The following is a 17,857-nucleotide window of genomic DNA, read 5'->3' on the forward strand; positions in this document are numbered from 1 at the left end:
CTTTCAAAGCATCACTCATGGCAGCTAGGCTCATGCTTTGAACCTTGATGATATGGAAACCTGCAGCAATGTGATTGCAACGCACCCCAGGTGTGGTCCACCTAGCACCCAGGCACCTTCTTCCTTTGCAGTGCCAACACCTGGGATCCCCATGGTGATTGAAAATGTCACTATATTTTGAGAAGTCTCCTAGATGAGGAGCTATTGCAGTATTCATGTAATTAACTCTTTGTGATTATTTATATTACAAATACCACACAAGCAGGTCAATGCTAAAAACATTTGGTCAGTTTTGCAACTCATGAAAATTTGCATGTACTTTTATGTTATCTTCTACACAGAGACATTCACTATTTCTCAGTTGTGAAAATAATTAATAGAGTAGTTTGCAAAGAGCCTGTATGGGATGAAGTTATAAATGACAGGCTGACAGTCTATGTGGAGGGAAGTTTCCTCTGTGTCCTGTGGGTTTCTCTCACTGCCTCACTGGACACGGAAATTGCAGCCTGTAGACGGTGTTAACATTTCATACCAAATCTTCTTTGTACTGCTTTTAGCAATTATGTCTCTTTACTGTGGAATTTCAACTTCTTAACAACAACAAAAATAACTCTTAGAGCCCCCATAAAGATTATCATGATAGCAAAAAAGCAATGAGTTTTGCTTACAAACTTCATAGAATTTAAAAAAAAAAAAATCTACCAGCCCCTTAACTATTTCATTCCGTGTGACATTGCTGACTGAATAGTGGTAGGCCTGTTTTGCAGACCATGCTGGATATGGGGAGTCAGTAAGGTGGCCAGGGTGGGAAGCTGGAAAGAGTGGTGGTCTGGAGGCAGGCAGCAAAACTTGCTGTGTTCTCCCCAAGTCCCTTCATATCCCGTCTGGCCAGCCTCCTTAGCTCAGCAACACCAGAAGTGCCACAGCTCTGCTGTGGCTAGCCCAGTGTGTCATTTCAAACCACCCTCTCCTCAATTGTTAGATAAGAATATTGCCCGGGTGATGTATCTAGAAGGTTTGTGCTGAAACTCACTCATGCTCATCACCAGTCACTCTCTGAAAAGCAGGGTCCAGGGGCCCTCAACTCTAGCTCTGCCCCTCACAGCCATTAGGGGTGCCTTGAGAAATGGTGACTGGCCCTGAAATTCCAACTTACTTGGTCTGGAGTGGGGCCTCAGTGCCAGGGTTTCTTGGAACTGCTCTGGGTGATTTTCTCCAGCCATGGAGTTCAGAAGGCCTGTGTGGCACGTTATCTGGTAGAGACATCTTGGAGGGTAGTGGGATGAGGAGCTCCCTGAGTCCTAAGGCTTCGCGGTACAGAATGACAACGAGCTTCCCGCTATCTGGTAGATGGAAAACCTGGCTTGAAGTTTTTGTTTTCATGTCTTTTAATGACACAGAGGGTAAAATCAGCAAGGGTCTGTGGATATGGTTTCAGTTGTGTTTGTGATTCTGAATGCTGAGAGGAAGTCCAGCCCAAGCCAAGCCAGGTTGCAAGGTACCTCCTTCATGCGTGGAGAGATGCTGAGGAACATCCAGGATGCACGAGAGGCATCACTGCACCTTGGCATCTGCACTGGCTGGATCTCTACTTCCTCCTTCCCACCTTCCAGGTGACTGACATTCACAGTGTGTTTTGCAGTGACTCTGGACGTGGGAGCAGCCTCTTAGATAGAACCATCGCCGACAGACGACAGCTTAATACAATCACTTTACCAGACTTCAGCGATCCTGAGACAGGTGAGACTGAAAGGCCAGAGGGGACAAAATGGTGCTGAGCAGAATGAGGGTCCGGGTGCTGAGTGGTGTGCATGAAATCTCCAGATCCGGGGTGAGAAGAGTCCTCAGCAAACAGGTTGACCCTTGATTGAGGTATATTTCTCCAGTCTGTTTCCAATGTGAGTTCACAGTGGGGCTGTAATATTATTTGCCCTGCACAACTCTGAAATCTGTGTTTCCCCCTTGCTCTGGGAGTTTAAAATCTGAACCTAAAGTTAAGGTTCCCATCCATATCTGGTTTCTCCTCTGTTCTGTCCCTCCATGTAGGTTTCAGACCTTGTGGACATCAGCCATTCCAAGTCCTAATGAGTTGTACATACACACATATGTGCACCCAGCAGAAGGACCTGTAGGGTGGCAGGGGTTTCTGAGCTGCTGTTTTACTGTCTGCACTAGAGGCCCTACAGCACACACTTCCTCTGAGCTGATACTTCCATGGGGCTGTTTCTGTGTTCCAATGCTGCCTGAGTATGGGGAAACAAGGACACCTCCCTAGTTTTCATAATTCCAATAATATCAACTGCTCAGTGACAATTTGGGGGACTCAACCTTGAGCCTCAAATGTAGTTCTAGAACATCATTTACTACCCACTTCTTTTACTTCTCCCCCACCCTCAGGGCCTCTGTAAGGCTTAATCCTTGTCTGTCTAGCCTGGTCTTTTATGGTCTAGCTTCATAAAAAGAGCCTCAAAGTCCTTTTTCTGTCCTTGTGTCACATCCCAGCCCCCCCACAGAGCCCTTCCAAAGAAAACAAAGACTCATCCCTGGAAAATCTAACCCTAGTAGAAGGGAAGAATGGGACTTTGAGGAGCTCTGTGTGGTAGTACTCACTGAGCCTGTCCCCTGGGCTGACACAGACTGCATTCCTGCGAGGCTTCCCTCCACCAAAGTGAAAGTTGGCCTGAGCTATCCCATACAAGGGCCCTGGGGCTCCCAGGTCAAAAGACAGCTGGGCATGAAGAAGTGGCACAGTTAAAACTTAGTGCAGGGCAGGGGGGGAGAAATGACCCAAGCATTGTATGCACATATGAATAATAAAACAATAAAAATTAAAAAAAAAAAACTTAGTGCAGTTTTAACTGGGCTTGCAACTGCTGCTGACCAAGCTGCAAGGTAACCACCTCCCCCCAGCCCCATGTGTGCCCCACATTGGTCAGCAGTCATGGGTGGGCATAGACTGCCAGTGAGGCAGAGCCAGACTGGCACAAGACAGCAAAGTTCTGCTGGTGGGTGCAGTCCTGACAAGGATCTGGTCAAGCCCCTCACTGTAGGAAGCAGGTTAGGCATTAGCTCTAGCCAAGGCAAGCTGAAGTTTGGACACCAGGAGAGAAGAGAAGCCAGGGAAACTTACAATGGCAGAGTCGAAACAGCTGCTACAGCTGCCCATGACTGTCTGTCCCTCTGGTCCCTCCTCAGCATCCTGCAAGGGCGGGCATTATATCCAGACCCCCTTTCCTTACAGCTAACTTGGACCTTCTTTTCCCCAGAGGTCCTAAGGCTTGAATGTCACATCATATTGAAAACAGATAATGACAAAAAATAAGCGAGGTCCTTGGTCATGCTCTCTTTAGCCTTGGGGAAGTTTCCCCTGGAGCTCTCAAGGTGTCACCCCCTGCAGGTTATACTTCTCAGGTGCCATGTTGTCCAGGCTATGTCTATGTGGTATAGGCCAAATGTCACTACCCCAGGGAAGCTCCAGCCATTCTTTCTTTCCCGCTTACCTTATGCCATCCCTGCAGCCGCTCTTGGGAGAGAAGAGTCCCCTACTCACAACCTGGAAACCCAGGTGTACGGAGTCCGGGCTGCTGGTCCTGTGTCTTTCCTGAACAACGTGGGGAGACCACTGCCTCGCAGGCACAGGCCAATGACCGCCTTGTACTATGCAAAGGAATCCCTCTAAGAGACCTTTCACACCCTGCATCCAGGGCCGCAAACTATTGTTCAAACACCATTAGTTTAACCAGGAGAGCAGGGAATCAGGAAAATGGAAGTCCATGCTAGGGGACCTTATCAATTGCAGACCATTTGTCAACCAAGGAAAACATTCTGAAGTGACAGTGCAAATCAGAGAGACTGAAAGATTAGGAAGACTGACCCAGAAGTGGAAGCAATGTCTCCATCTTCATTAAGAAAGCCCAGTTTTATTTAGTTTGGCTCCTAGTAGGGTAGATGTGGATGGCCTGCCTCAGGAGCTACCCAGATTTTGTTTATCCTCTCATCTTAATTTCATTTCAAGAGGAAATACATTGCATAAATTCAAAAGCCAACACTCCTAAATCCACTCTGAAGGGCACAGACATGAGCAAAGAAAGCCATGCAGCGCTACCATCAGAAAGGGGCATGGCCAACACTCCGTGAGCTTCCAGTCTCTTGATCCTGCCACTAGGTCTCAAGGTTAGAACCCCAGTTGTGCAGACAGACTCCCTGTGAGATGACAGGTCTTCTGGAGTGGTTTTGAGTTTTCCCCAGGATTCAATTTATTTATTTCTGAATTTAAAATTTATATTACAGAAACATGTTAAATAAACCAGAATGAAGATACCAGTATAACAAATTCCCATTACCTGCCACCAAACTTCAACAATTATTACTCATTTCATCTATTTCTCCTGTCCCACATTGGTTTTTAATAGAATATTTTCAGATTAATCCCAGACATCATATTTTGCCTGTTAAAATTTTAGGATATATGTGAAACAGATAAGAATGTTAAATAAATAGAAACACAAGACAATGATTGTACATCCCAGGCCTTTACACAGTAGTATGATATCAGGAAGAACTAACATCTATAAGCTTCAGACCAACAAAGTCCATGACAGCTAATAGTGGAATTACATTTTATTAAATGGACATCTTGAACTAAGAAACCCTCCCTTACAGAACGTGATTCCCGTCTGATATGCTCTCTGGCTTCCCTTCCTCCCACCTCTAGTAGATCCCAGCCAGTGAAAAAGAGGAATCAAATGAAGTGACAATCTTTACTTTGAAGCTGTGAGTCATTCTCTTTTCTTTGGAATAAGTTTGTAATTCCATAAATAGAGGATGAAAAAAAGTTATTTTTCTTCCTTTTACTTCAAAACAGGATATGGGGTAAGGGGAATTATCTTTACTCATTAGTAGATATTACCAGCTACCTATCCAAAGCAAAATAATTTTTTTAACTTGAAAATTTGATGTGTTTTGTTTAGAAACGTTTCTAATTACAGCTGTGGAGGCCTCCACATTGCCATGTATCTCACCAGCTGTCAGACATGAAGGCAGCAGTCCTAGCTTCCTTTTTAAAGTGCTCGACCAGTGTACCCAACTCTCGATCACCTCAGAAAGCTTAGCACTCCATTGTCAGGACGCTGGGACCATGACATCAGTGCACTTCAGCACACAGCATTTTGGAAAACTTTGGTTTTTAAATAAACTTTATATAAGCACCTCTCATAAACAACAAATCTATGGAAGGTCAAGTCTAACCCTTTCCAATGGGAAAATGAGTAGTGTCCTGCAGAATGCCCTGGATATTGTAGACTAAAGCCATGTCATTTTCAGTGGACATTCTGTTGAATCTGTGCCCAGGTAAATCGGAGTTATTTTTATGTCATGACGTTGTTGCAGAATGATTAAATAACCAATGGAAAAACAAATGTGTTTTCTTCAAAAAGTACTTGGGTTCTATTGTCGAGTAGAGGAATGATTGTGTATTATATGACCTCATTTTCCTTGCAGCTTATGTGAGTATATCAAAAGCTAGTTTATTTTTATTTTGTGTTTCTAAAGGTTTTTTTTGCTTTTATCCTTTTTTTTTGTCTTTCACTTTTTTTAGTGTCAGATTCCTCCTCCTCCTCCTCCTCCTCTTCTCTTTCAAGAACCGAATCTCCTCTCCACCTGTTTGTATCTTCTCATCTTCATTCTCATCCCAAACCTGATACCTTTGTGTGGCCCCCTGCTGCTCATTCAGTCAGTGACGCAGGTCCCCGCCGGGAACCCTCTCTCTGTAAACATGGTTTTTCCTTTCTTGTTAGACCTGCTTCCATTTGCCTAATGTTTTATTTTCTGATAATCTTCCGACCTGTAAGCTGGATAAGAAACTCCATCAACCTGCCAGAGAAAAGATCTTGCTTATTTGAAAATCCAGAACTGTTAAGGGCAGAGGGAAATGTGAGATTTCAGACACTGGTGCCCAAGTTCCAACCTTCTCCGAAAAGTAAAGGAGACCAGGAGGCTTGAGGTGAACAAATGGGACTTTTCTAGAATGTTGTTTCTGGGTCCTTCTGTGCTTTCCTGGAGTTGACATAAGTGCATACAAAATAATCCCGTTAAAAATAAAGGTAAATTATAATGCCCTATAAGTAATAATTTAATACTAAAAATGTGTGGGTTTCAATTTGGAAATTAATTTATTCCAACCAGCATTTAAGAATGAAGGCCATATTCTAGTGATAATTTCAGACATTGCTGAGCAGTCACCTCACATGGAGAGCTTTTGGATCTGCCAGTTTCCTCATAGACCCAAGGGAAGCCCAGAAACCTGCATGTACCAGTCCAGTGAATTATGGAACACATTTTGACAAACAATGACAAACAATGCTATAAACTGTTCTCCATTCGCAAGGAAAGAAAAGGAAGGAAAAGGTAGGCTTTGTGTCATAAAACTGTGTAAGGAAATGGACCAGCATTTTAGCCTAATCTTGCTTTTAAATAGTACAGAAATTTCAAAAAAGTCTACTTTAGGAAGTTCTAGAACCTGTCACTTAAACAAAGATCCCTGTATTAAAATGAAACAAACTGCTCTGTAAAATCCTTAAAAGTGACCTAAATATGGATCTCACTGGGAGAGTCCGTCTTTGCTTCCTTTCACTCATCTATTTAATATTCACTTTACTGCCAGCACCGCCAGAAAATTTAATCTCTGGATCTGTGATTTATAAGGGCTTGTCTTTGTTCCAAATGCTCGGTCATGTGCCGAACCCAAGCTCATAAGAGGACTGCTGCCAGAAAGAACCACTTTCCCTAATGTGCTCATCTTTAGGACGACTGAACCGCTGGGCTAACCCCATCCACACAGACAGCCAGGACAGCAGTGAAGTATCAGTCACACCAAGAGACATTCTTGACCTTACTCATCTGCATATTAATGTTCTAAACTTTGCCTTTTTGGCAATTCCAATTTTATGAAATGAAAGAGGAAGATGATATTTATAAACTGCTTAGGTTGTCTTTTAATCCACTTAAGAAACAGATATTTCTCTTAATACAATGCCGAGGGGCAATTGCCAACTTTGGTTTTTCCAGAAAAATTGTTTTGTTTTGCTTTTTTTACATGGGCTTTTACTGAGTTTATTGTTTTGTTCTTGTTTTGTGGTTCTGGGGATTGAACCCAGGGCCTCATGTATGCTAGGCAAGTGCTGTACCACTTGAGCCATGCCCCAGCACTCTTGGGTTTTTTTTGTTTGTTTTTGATTTTGTTTTTGAGATGGAATCTAGCTAACTTTATGCCAATTGGCCTCAAACTGATGATCCTCCCCTTCCCAAGTAGCTAGGATTACAGATGTATACCACCACGCCCAGCTGAGTTTATTACCTTAAAATGAGATCTTACTGGTTATATGTTTCTGCTGCCCTGTCCACTTTACACAGCAAACCCACCTTCCTCTACCCTCTGCCAGTTTTTATCACATTGCATCCTAGGAGCCCTGTGTTCCTTCAAGTCTTGGAAGACTGACTGGCTTTTCCAGCAGGGCACTTCATATGAGATTAATTAGTAAATTGTTGGGGTGATGAGCACCTCCTGGGCTTTCTGCTGAATGTAGCATGTCCTGAGCAGTGCTCAGTGTTTATTCTTGGTGAAGCCATGAGTCATCATTCCATCCTTGGGGAGTGCCTACCAGGTAGCAGGTGTTTCAGCTAAGCCCCAAGTTCTCAAGGATCATTCTTCCCCATGGATACATTTAGTTAGAGAAAGGTGAATGCACTGGTAAATGTAGATTTTCTTGACACAGTTATAATGAACATGGATTTCAGCTCTTTCCTGGGCCAAGCAGATAGCCAAGGATGAGGCTTTATGAATTTCTCTCTCCTACCCTTTGGCTTCCTAGGAATGACAACTAGCCCAGCCCTGCACACTGCTGGACCCAGGATTGGGGTTAATATATGGAAAGATCCTAAGCCCACTTGTTTCATTATTTTTCCTTTCCTTTTGGAATTTCCTGCTCTGGAAACAAAACACATTACATGAATTGGTCAGTTTCCATGTGCTGGGTGAGCGTGTAAATGTGGAAGGGAAAGCCTAATCGGCCTTTCTTCAGTTCAAAAAAAAAAAAATCATTGCTAGTGGAAAAATGTGTGTCACTCTTGAACTGAAATCTGATTCCAGACAGCCAGACTTACAGTTGGAAGGTTATTAGATCTTTGCTTTCTTAGCCTTAATTATGATTTTTTTAACTGTTTTGTTTCTTGGTTTTAATTTTTGGTTTGATCTGTTATTCCAAGGCAACTCTCCAGAAGCATACTTTCATGGTTTTCCCTCCCTTTTTTCAGTTAGTAAGTAGTTTGCCAATCTATTAACCCTTCTGAGGACCTCCAAAATCACACCTCCCTCCCCATGCAATGTGTGTTGTGGTTGTCGAGTGTGGGGAGCGTGGGGGGGTGACATGGACATCTTGCTGCTGCCTGCTTGCCCACTCTGCTACCTGGTACTCGCTCCCCTGAGCTTCCAGGGCACTCAGCTGCAGCCTGGGGTTAAGCGCTGTGGAGGCAGTGTTGGTCTGAGGACTACAGAGGAAGGGTGGCAGGAAAAGTGCCTCTGAACTGATCAGAGCCTGCAACCCCCTGACCCCCAAGATGGTTGCTTATAAATTAAAGGTGGAGAGAACCATTGAATCTTGACATCATTCCCAGTGCATCCATGATGCTGCACAGAAAAGTGATGTCTAATCATTACTTTTCCTAAAAATAGACATCATAAAACTTAAAACCACATTGGCCAAAAGTGAGGACACTGAGCAATAACCCAGCAGTAGGGGCAAGTGCTTTTAAGTCATTAGTGAGTGGTCACATTTTCCAAAGGATGTTTTGTAGACCCCCTGATTCTCTCCAGGCAAGTATTTTAGGGAAATAGTTCATCTCCTGCCTAGGGACTCACAGTTCACATTAAAGACTCACTCAGGGAAGTCCGGCAATTTAAAACATTCAAGACTCTTGACTTTGACCTAGTGCTCCCAAGCTAATTTCGTCATTTTTATTTTTGACCCTGTGAAATTAGTGTTCCTTGGATTGCATTTGGGGAGATGCTGATGTTCATGGTGGTCCAGTGAATTTGAATAAGCTGAGCCTTCAGCTTACGGCAAATACCTGCCCCACCCCAAGAAGCTGAATTCCCTCTCTGAGGTCCAGCTCAGCCTCGATGTGGCTTCCTTTCTGGTTAAGAACAGTCCCTAATAGAAAGAAGCACATGTTGGTATTGGCCTCACATTAGAGCTCTTCATAAAAATATCTCACTAACAGGCTCCTTTAATAGCAAGCTCTTCAGAGGTAGTAAAAAATCTTGATTTTCAGAAACTCAGGCTACATGAAAACCTTCAAGCAGCTCTTAGTGCTTAGAGTGCAGCTTGATATATTAATACAGGGGCTTTAGATATTTTCCATGGAAACAGCTCCTCCTCCCTCACAGGTCAGGAAACCTGAGTTCAAGGACCAGTTCAGATGAGGAACCATCACAACTCTTTCTATCTCTAGGCCTTAGTTTCCTCATCTGTAAAAATGCAAATTTAATATTTGTTTACATGCACTTTTATGGTCTGGCAGAAAGTGATACTGAATTTAAGGGCCAGCCAGGTGCCTTTCTCCCTGAGACACAGCCCAAGCAGCTATGGCTCCCAAAGGAAGGGATGCCTCAGGATGGAAAATGGGGAATGGCGGAGTAGGATTTGGCCCCACTCTTGAGTGGTCTGGCAGTTGTCATTTTGGAGAGAAATTTGTGCTGATATTTTATTACCCTCTCCAAGAACATGCTAAAATCAAGATTGTTGACTTGTACTCTTGACTCCATTTTTGTATCACTGATTCTGGTGAGATTGCCATGCTGCTTGGGGACAGGTCACTAGGAGAGGAGAGGGGAAAATGGGTTAGTTACAGAAAGAACACCTCCAAAATGAAATAAGATAGAGAAGTGAATTCAGCATACACATGTTTTTTTCTCTTAACTAACATCTTTTTATTGACTTTACATTTTCTAATATTCAAGAGTGTCTATCAGAATTGGAAGTGACAAATCAGGTGTCATATTTTACCCTCTGCTCCTGCTTAAAAAGTACTTTTATTTTTTAAAATCTATGTATTTATGTAAATAGAACTCTAGTGATAATAACCCCACCATTTTTTGAGAAGTTACAATGTTTAAAATTTATAATATAAAGGATATATACATCTAGCCTTTGCAAATATAACCTTTTCATACTATTTAGATTAAATTAATATTAATTTAATATGATTCTCCTCAATTAGTTCTGTGGTGTCATTCTTTAAACAAGGTTGGATGGGATTACAGGCGATCGACAGGTCAATAGTTAAGGGGTACTTGGATGGAAGTAGCGGCCTGGAATTAGAATAGCACAGCCCTGGTAGACTCTCCCCACAGCACTACAGCCAGAGATGAGCGCTTTGCGGCTTGGGGAGCAGCAGCCTCCCCAGGCAGGGGGCACTTCAGTCCAGAGCTGCAGCCTCATGAATATGCAGCAGGGAGGGTTTGCCTGGAAACAAGCATCTGCCCACCGTAGTCCTCCAGAAGGTACTGTCTCCAGCCCAGAGCCACCAGCGTGGTGCACCCCGACAGCTGGCATCCTCCTGCATGCCTGCAAATGGCTTCCCTCTGCGCTTTCATGTGACCACCTGGCTCTCCCAACTGCACGAGCAGCATGCCACCTGGCCCTGCATGCCCACTCTCTCCTGCCTTAGTGGCGTCCTGTCCTCAAACTTGTCCCTCCCAGAAGACACTTCCTGTCAAGGTTTACCATGACCCATATTAGAGGTGCCGGGAAGTTGTGGTCCTGTCTTGGGAAGGTGGATTTGGCTGTCCTAGTCTATTCTTCACTCAGAGGAAAAGGGAAGTTCTCCTGGGAATGCTGGCCAAAGCCATTTGTCACAGGCGCCCACAGTGGGGGCAGTGTTGACAGTGGGAGGCAGAAGTTGACCACCATGCTGCTGTGGCCCTGCCCCACTGTCGCACTGGTGGACACACCACGGTGAGAGGAGGTAGTGGTGTGCATAGATATGGAAAGGAGATCTATGACAGTGTAGTAGGAGGAGCCACCTCCCCTAGCCAGCCTTCCCAGAAAGGCAGTACCACCCTGCTGACAAAGACGACCCTCCAGCAAAGACAGTCCTCTACCAGAAATTTTTATGTTATAAAAGATATCAATAAAATATGCCTAATTTGGGAACTGGAACAAGGGCCTCACTCATCTTTTCGTCTTCCTCTAAAAGTTAAGAGACGACTCACTTGTCCTCCCTCCCTTCTTCAGTCCAGGACATCATGGTTCTGGGAGTATGGGTGGCAGGTGTGGAAACAGAAGGTCATGGCTGCCAGCAGGCTGCAGTGTTGGGCGGATGTAGTTCTAAGCCCTGTCTATAGAAACAGACATTCTTTTCCTGTTAAAAATGAAAAATTTTCAGCAAGCAGTCTGGCGCAATGCTTAGTCATTCTGATGGCTGTTGAGAATTTGTGGTCTTCAGAAGCTGGAATGGTTGCTTTCTCTTCTTATTCTAATTGTTTTGGGGGGTGGCTTCTAATTGATGGAAGCTGAATAAACCCTATTGACAGATAACATTGAATCATTTTGGGACTGAGAGAAAATAAGCAGAGGGATTCATTTGCAGTGGGTGATTTCTGCATGCTTGATGCCAGACTGGCTCAGTTCCTTTTCAGAAAAATGTGGGGAGAGCAGGTATCCGCTGTGGCAGCACGAGGCAGAAAGGATGTGGGTGACGAGTGGGGATGGGACTTGGGGTGTACCCATGTGCTCCATCATTCCCCCATGTTCATGCACCTGAGGCAACTGAACTAATCTTCCAGGGCTGGGACACAAGGAGCAGCCTAGGATCCTGAGTGATCACTTGTCAAATGTTTCTACTGATGGGTCTTTTTTGGTGGAGGGTTTTTTTACACATCACATGACATAGTTGTCCCTTGTTCCTGGCTCAGGTTGTGCACCAAGTCACTAGGTAGGTGGAGTTCCACCTAAGATCAAGTTCATCTTCTCCATGCTGAGAAGACGAGAGGGGAGAGGGAAGGTGCAGTGTTCTACAGACTGTAGTCACCTGCCTAATACCACCAGAAAGTCAACAGGGAGCTGGATAAGAACATATACATGTGTTCAGTGGCTCTGCCTGTGAAAATACAGGGCGATCACACATAACTCAGCCACTTCATTTCTTGTGCCTTTTCCTTCACAAAGTGACTGGCTCTGGGGACCCTTTGAATGATGAATTTTGGCAGTGAAATGGGGCCCATATGTAGTTTCTCCATCTACAGTGGAGGTCTGTGTGAAATCCACTGTAGCTGTCTCTTTACATAGGTGGAAAGAGAGTTTTTGGCAAGGCTTCAGCTACAAAGCAATTAGTGCCAGCTATTGGTAGTGTCCTACTTGTGGCAGGGTTTCTCAGCAGGCTTCTACATGTGATAGGACACCTGGGGAGGGGTTCAGAGCATGGGCTCACAGTGCCCTGAGGTCAGTGGCTTTGATTCCTTGTCCTCTCACCCATAGAGAAATATCTTTTCACTACAGTTCCACACAGTGGTCCAAGGGGTGCCTAGAAGAGAACCCTGGGTTGGGGGCGTGGCTCAAATTTGCACTGCCTAGCAACTGCAAAGCCCTGGGTTTAATCCCCAGTCCCTGGGGGAGGGAAGGAGAAAAACCCCAAATTAGGAACCATTCTTCAAGTGGCACTTGGCTGTGTATCAGGTATCTGAGGCAGCCTTTTCTCTTTAGGGTCTAGGTAAGAGGGCAAAGAAAGCCATGGATTGAGGACCTGCAGGTCGCCTCAGCTCCAGGGAACCTCAATGCCCTGGACCATTCTGACAATTAGGTCACAGACCTTGGGCCAGATTTTGAGGCAAGCTTTCATCTGCCTACACCAGCTGTCAGTCACTTGGTTTCTCAATGGCTTTTCTGAGCCTTTGTGTCCTGAGAGGAAGGGGCACATTATCCTTGGAGGAGCGTCGCAGCTGCTATATAGCACACAGCCCCCAGGATCACACGAGTGATAAGCACGTCTCAAATTAGTGTGATATATAAGAGGTGCACAGCAGCCCAGGCATCTGCCCGGCTCACCTGATTGTCTGGAAACTTATTTCTCCAGAGTCTTGGATGTCAAGTTGGGATTATATCCTCTCATCTTCCTTCTGATTCCTTTTAAGCCTCAGTATGTCCATTTCTACACTAGGTGGTATGCAAGGTAGGAATGCATTTGTGTTGATTAGAAACAAAAGAGTTTCTTAAACATACATGGGTTAGAATCAGTGTTTTCTCATTGTTTAGCTACATAATCAAAATCCAGAATCTGTATTGATTCAATCCTATGAAATAGTAAGATACATGTTGTTTTGGTCTGTTTTTTAATCAGTCCCCCAAATTCTAATCCAATGGAAGATTGTACTTATGGTATTATTGTCAGGAATAGTCGAGGCTAACTATTTTGTATTTTTGCTATTATTGTTAGTCATCTGCTGCTGTTAATGCATCTCGAAATGCTCCAATATCTATCCCTCGTTCAGAACACGAAAGCTGTCTGCCCTGCTGAAACGTAACAAGGAACTAAGAAGGAAAAAAGTACTTCTGATAAAACTCAGTCATTCTTTTCTGTTAATAGGCTAGTTACATTCGAGAGGGGAAGGTCACTAAATGACATCCAGTGTTTAATTCTAACTGTGTGCTCTGTCACTTTCAGTCCAGATTGCTAAAAGTGATGACAGCCATACCAAAAAGCCCTTTGAGACAATGAAAGTTGTGACTTCTCCCCCATTAGTAGGGAAGAGGGGCCACTCTCTTTCTGATATTGTATGGGACACATACTCATTTCACAGGCATTTACCTGCTACCTAGGATAGGCCTAGTATCGCTAGTCTCTGAAAACGCCTAAACAGAGGCCCCTGTCTTCTAGAACAACGCAGTCTGGTAATGGAGCCAGCTGCATCTACTTTACAGCCTGTGGGCTGTATAGTGATAATGACAGCCACCTGGAAGCACCAAGCACCCGGAGACAGGCGGAGGCTCACAGCAGCCCTCCTGGGGCTGGATGGTGAGGGTGGATTTGGAGTCGACCAGGGCTTGAGTTCTCCTTGTGCCGCTGAGTGGTTATATGACTTTGGGCAGTTACTTAACCTTGTTAAATTTCAATTTTGCCATATAAACAATGCAGGTGACATCACTGCCTGCCTCCCAGAACTCTTTAAAGATTAAATAATGTACGTAAAGTGCTAGGCACAGAGCCTGAAGGACAGTATGTTCTCCAAACCTGATAACCTCCACTGCAATCATTATTATCATCATTACCATTTCCAAACCTCATTCACAGTGAAATACGGAATTATGCCAAGAGTTAATTAGTTTAGTTGTAGATAGCTGTCACAAAGAAAAGGCACTTCAGCAGGAGTTCTGACTGGCTTATTTGAGGATCAAAACAAACAAAAATAGTTCATCCAAAAATCAAAATTAGCACTTCCAAAAGCCACAAGTCCTTGTAGCAAAGGATCCATAGAATGTGGTAGAGAATTTGTAGAATTTTTCTGTAGCAGTAATTTATTATTATTTAATGACTTTAAGAACTGAATATTTTAGCCAGGCACAGTGGCTCACATCTGTTATCCCAGCAAGTTGGGATGCCTAGGAAGCAGAGATCGGGATGATTGTGATTTGAGGACAGTCCAAGGAAAAAGTTCTTGAGCCCCACCTCAACAAAACAAGCTAAGTGTGGTGGCATGTGCCTGTCATCCCAGCTAAGCAGGGGCTTGTAAGTAGGAGGATCAGGGTTCAAGGTGGACCCTGGGCAAAAAGTGAGATCCTATCTGAAAAATAACCTAAAGTAAAAAGGTCTGGAGGTATGATTCAAATGATATAGTACTGGCCAAGCAAGCACAAGGCCCTTTGTTCAAATCCCAGTACAAAAAAAGAAAACCTGAATGTTTTAAACATCTAAGTTTTAGTTTCTAATGTGGTAAATGTTATAGATAAAAATCCACTAAATCTCTTTAGAATCTTTAACAGTTTTCCAAAGTCCAAAGGGATTCTGAACCAAGGAACCTGAGAAGCACTATTCCAGAGAATGAGGTCTTCTTGGAACTCTGTTCCCCAGGTGACTGTTGGGCTACAAGCAAGCAGGAGAGCTCAGGCTGCCAGCCTGTGCCCAGGTTTTTCTTGACCAAACATTTGTATTATCTGTTCCTGTCCCTCCAGGCAAGTGGTTCTCAGTCTTAGCTGCTTGTTAGAACCACTTGAGGTGACCAGCCATAGAGTTATGGCTTGTTTGGTCTGGAATGTTGCTGTGTCAAGATTTTTTAAGTCCCAAGTGATTGCGTGTGGAGTCAAGGTTGAGGGCCACTGTTCAAGGTAGTCAGTGAGAAGCCAAGCCAGCTTAGTAATAGCAGAGTATGGCACCAATGGCCTCCAGATTATTCATTTATTTAGCTGATCATTGCTACTGAAAATGTCAGGGAAACTACATCAGGTCCTTGTCATCAAAGTTTCAAGTATTAATTCTATAAAAAAGTTTAAAACAAAGTAAGACCAAAATTACCTGTAGCATTTTAATCATTTTGCTATTAAGATTTTTTTTAAATAGAGTTAGATATACTTTGTCTAACTAGGGTCGATTCATAGCCAGACTCCAAAGGCTCTCCACATCAAAAGCCATCAGTTAGAATCTTTTATCTAGGCCTCAGTTTCCTTGCATGTTTCCCTCTCTATGACTCCGAGGTCTTTTCTGAGGCTGCTTCCTCCTGGGTGTCCTGTCTGCCTGTGGATTATTCTCTGAAGATGGAAGGTCTTTAGTAGATTTTGTCTTCCATCCACCAAACCCCCACCAAAGAATTTGAGAAGTTCATGTTATTATCACTATGGCACAGTCGGAAGGCTAGCTATTGAAAATCCTTTTTTGGTTTGGTTTTAGGGTTTGTTTGTTTGTTTGTTTGTTTGTCTGAGACCGAGTCTTGCTATGCTATATAGCTCAGGCTAGTCTCAAACTCCATGATCCTCCTGCTTCTGCCTCCTGAGTACTGGGATTACAGGTATGTACCACCATGCCCAGTTTATAAATCCTTTAAATTATGGTACATTTGAAAGCTCAGCTAAGATAATTTTTTGCTCACAATTTTATATTATCCTGAGTCTAATGAACTCAGTTTACCTTCATAGTCAGCATTTACCTTTACATATTATCGCTGTTTTAAACTTCAGGACAGTTGATAGTTCCCACTAGTGATGCTGAAATGTTTTTCTCTATACTAAACTTCCTGATGAATTATAATTAAGAATGCTGCTGGTCAGTATAAATATTGATAGTTTTAAATTTCTGAAACCATACCTCTAAGAGTAAATACTGGAAAGAGGTGAGGGACAGGCCCCTGTTTAAGGAGGTAGTCTCTAGTCATCACGATCTCCATGGATCACCATTCCATTTTGACTCACCACCACACCTATGTCTTTGGGCCTGATGAATGTGTTGAATGGACCCTTTCCTTAGCCTTTCAGAACAGCAGGTTTTACATGATAGTTGGGTGTGTGTTCTGAGCCCCAAACATCTTTGCTGTGAGCCATCCTCCACTAATCCAGTACTAGTCTTAAGAATAGATATCTGCTATGTGAGAATCAGAGAGCAAGAAGATCACTGTTGGAGGCCAGCCTGGGCAAACAGTTAGCAACCAATAAACTGTGCATGGTGGTGCACACCAGTGATCCCAGCTATGGGGAAGCCATAGGTAGAAGGATTGCAGTCTGAAGCCGGCTCCAGGCAAAAATAAAAGACTCTGCCTGAAAAATAACTAAAAAGCAAAAAGGGTCTGAGGGCATGGCTTAAGTGGTAGAGTACGCCTGCCTAGCAAGTGTGAGGCCCTGAGTTCAAATCCCAGTGCAGCCAAAAAAAAAGAATAGAAATCTGCTATCAACAGGGGAAAAGTGTTCTTTGCTACATAGAACATGGTTCCCAGTGCAAGGTGTTGCCCACCTCTCGAAGGCCAGGCTGCACTGGTACAATGGGAAGTGAATTTGTCCTGAGAATGGCCAGCCATCTACCCAAACACCACCCAGGAGGTGAGGGTGGCCCTCACAGGGTGTTTTGGACCATCCCTTCGTAGGCCCTGGGTATGCCATTTGTTAACACTTGTATCCCTGCTGTGTGTCTAGCTGAACTTCCTTCCTGCCCTGCACTCACACTGTGCCACTGAGCTCCTGAGGGAGCGCTTAGCATAGCATGTGCCCTGTGTGTTGACTAAAGGATCAGCTAAGCAACAGGATGGAAGAAAGGTTCCAGCCATAACAGTTGTCCCCATTTCCTCATGAACAGTAACTCAGAAACATCCTGGGGAAAGGGGCGTGTGTACGTTCGCACTGGCGTCTGTGTATGGGAGGGCTCGTCTGTTGGTTGTGTGATTTGGTTCTCCACCTTTTCACTCCTGATCCTATCTACTTGAAACCTCCCACAGGCTCCATCCATGCCACATCGGTAGCAGCCTCAAGAGTGGAGCAGGCACTGTCAGAAGTGGCCTCATCTCTGCAGAGCAGTGCCCCCAAACAGGGCCCGCTGCATCCCTGGATGACACTGGCACAGATCTGGCTCCATGCAGGTACCACTCTGCTCGCTCCTGCATGGGCTCCTCCACCCACCTACCCCGTCCAGCAATCCCTTGCTGGGAAGAGGCTGCAGGCTCCTGCAGACTCTTACTTGTCAGTGAGCCCAGGACCCCTCATGGGTTGTGAGAAACCAAAGCTTTTGTTTGGTGCTTGACTAAACACCAAACAGGTACTGCTTTTGTACAAGGACCAGGAGTTACTCTGTGTCTCCCCTGCCCTCCCTGCTCTACCCCTGGCCCAGAGCA

General features: G+C 44.3%; 1 protein-coding gene across 8 annotated transcripts in view; it reads left to right on the forward strand.

Annotated features, from left to right (window-relative positions):
- Ttc7b (tetratricopeptide repeat domain 7B) overlaps nucleotides 1-17,857 on the forward strand; it is a 223,393-nt gene that overhangs the window by 163,063 nt on the left and 42,473 nt on the right. For 4 of the 8 annotated variants that reach the window (XM_074067324.1, XM_074067327.1, XM_074067325.1 and 1 more), the window contains 3 exons: nucleotides 1,643-1,740; nucleotides 8,263-8,313; nucleotides 17,465-17,605. In XM_074067324.1, coding sequence (XP_073923425.1) covers nucleotides 1,643-1,740; nucleotides 8,263-8,313; nucleotides 17,465-17,605 — 290 coding nt within the window. Of the gene's footprint in view, nucleotides 1-1,642; nucleotides 1,741-2,046; nucleotides 4,902-4,970; nucleotides 5,499-5,596; nucleotides 5,768-8,262; nucleotides 8,314-17,464; nucleotides 17,606-17,857 lie in introns of those variants that run through there. The other 4 variants (XM_074067331.1, XM_074067326.1, XM_074067328.1 and 1 more) reach the window with 4 other exon arrangements.

Source organism: Castor canadensis, chromosome 3 (assembly GCF_047511655.1).
Source record: "Castor canadensis chromosome 3, mCasCan1.hap1v2, whole genome shotgun sequence".
Classification (NCBI taxonomy): domain Eukaryota; kingdom Metazoa; phylum Chordata; class Mammalia; order Rodentia; family Castoridae; genus Castor; species Castor canadensis.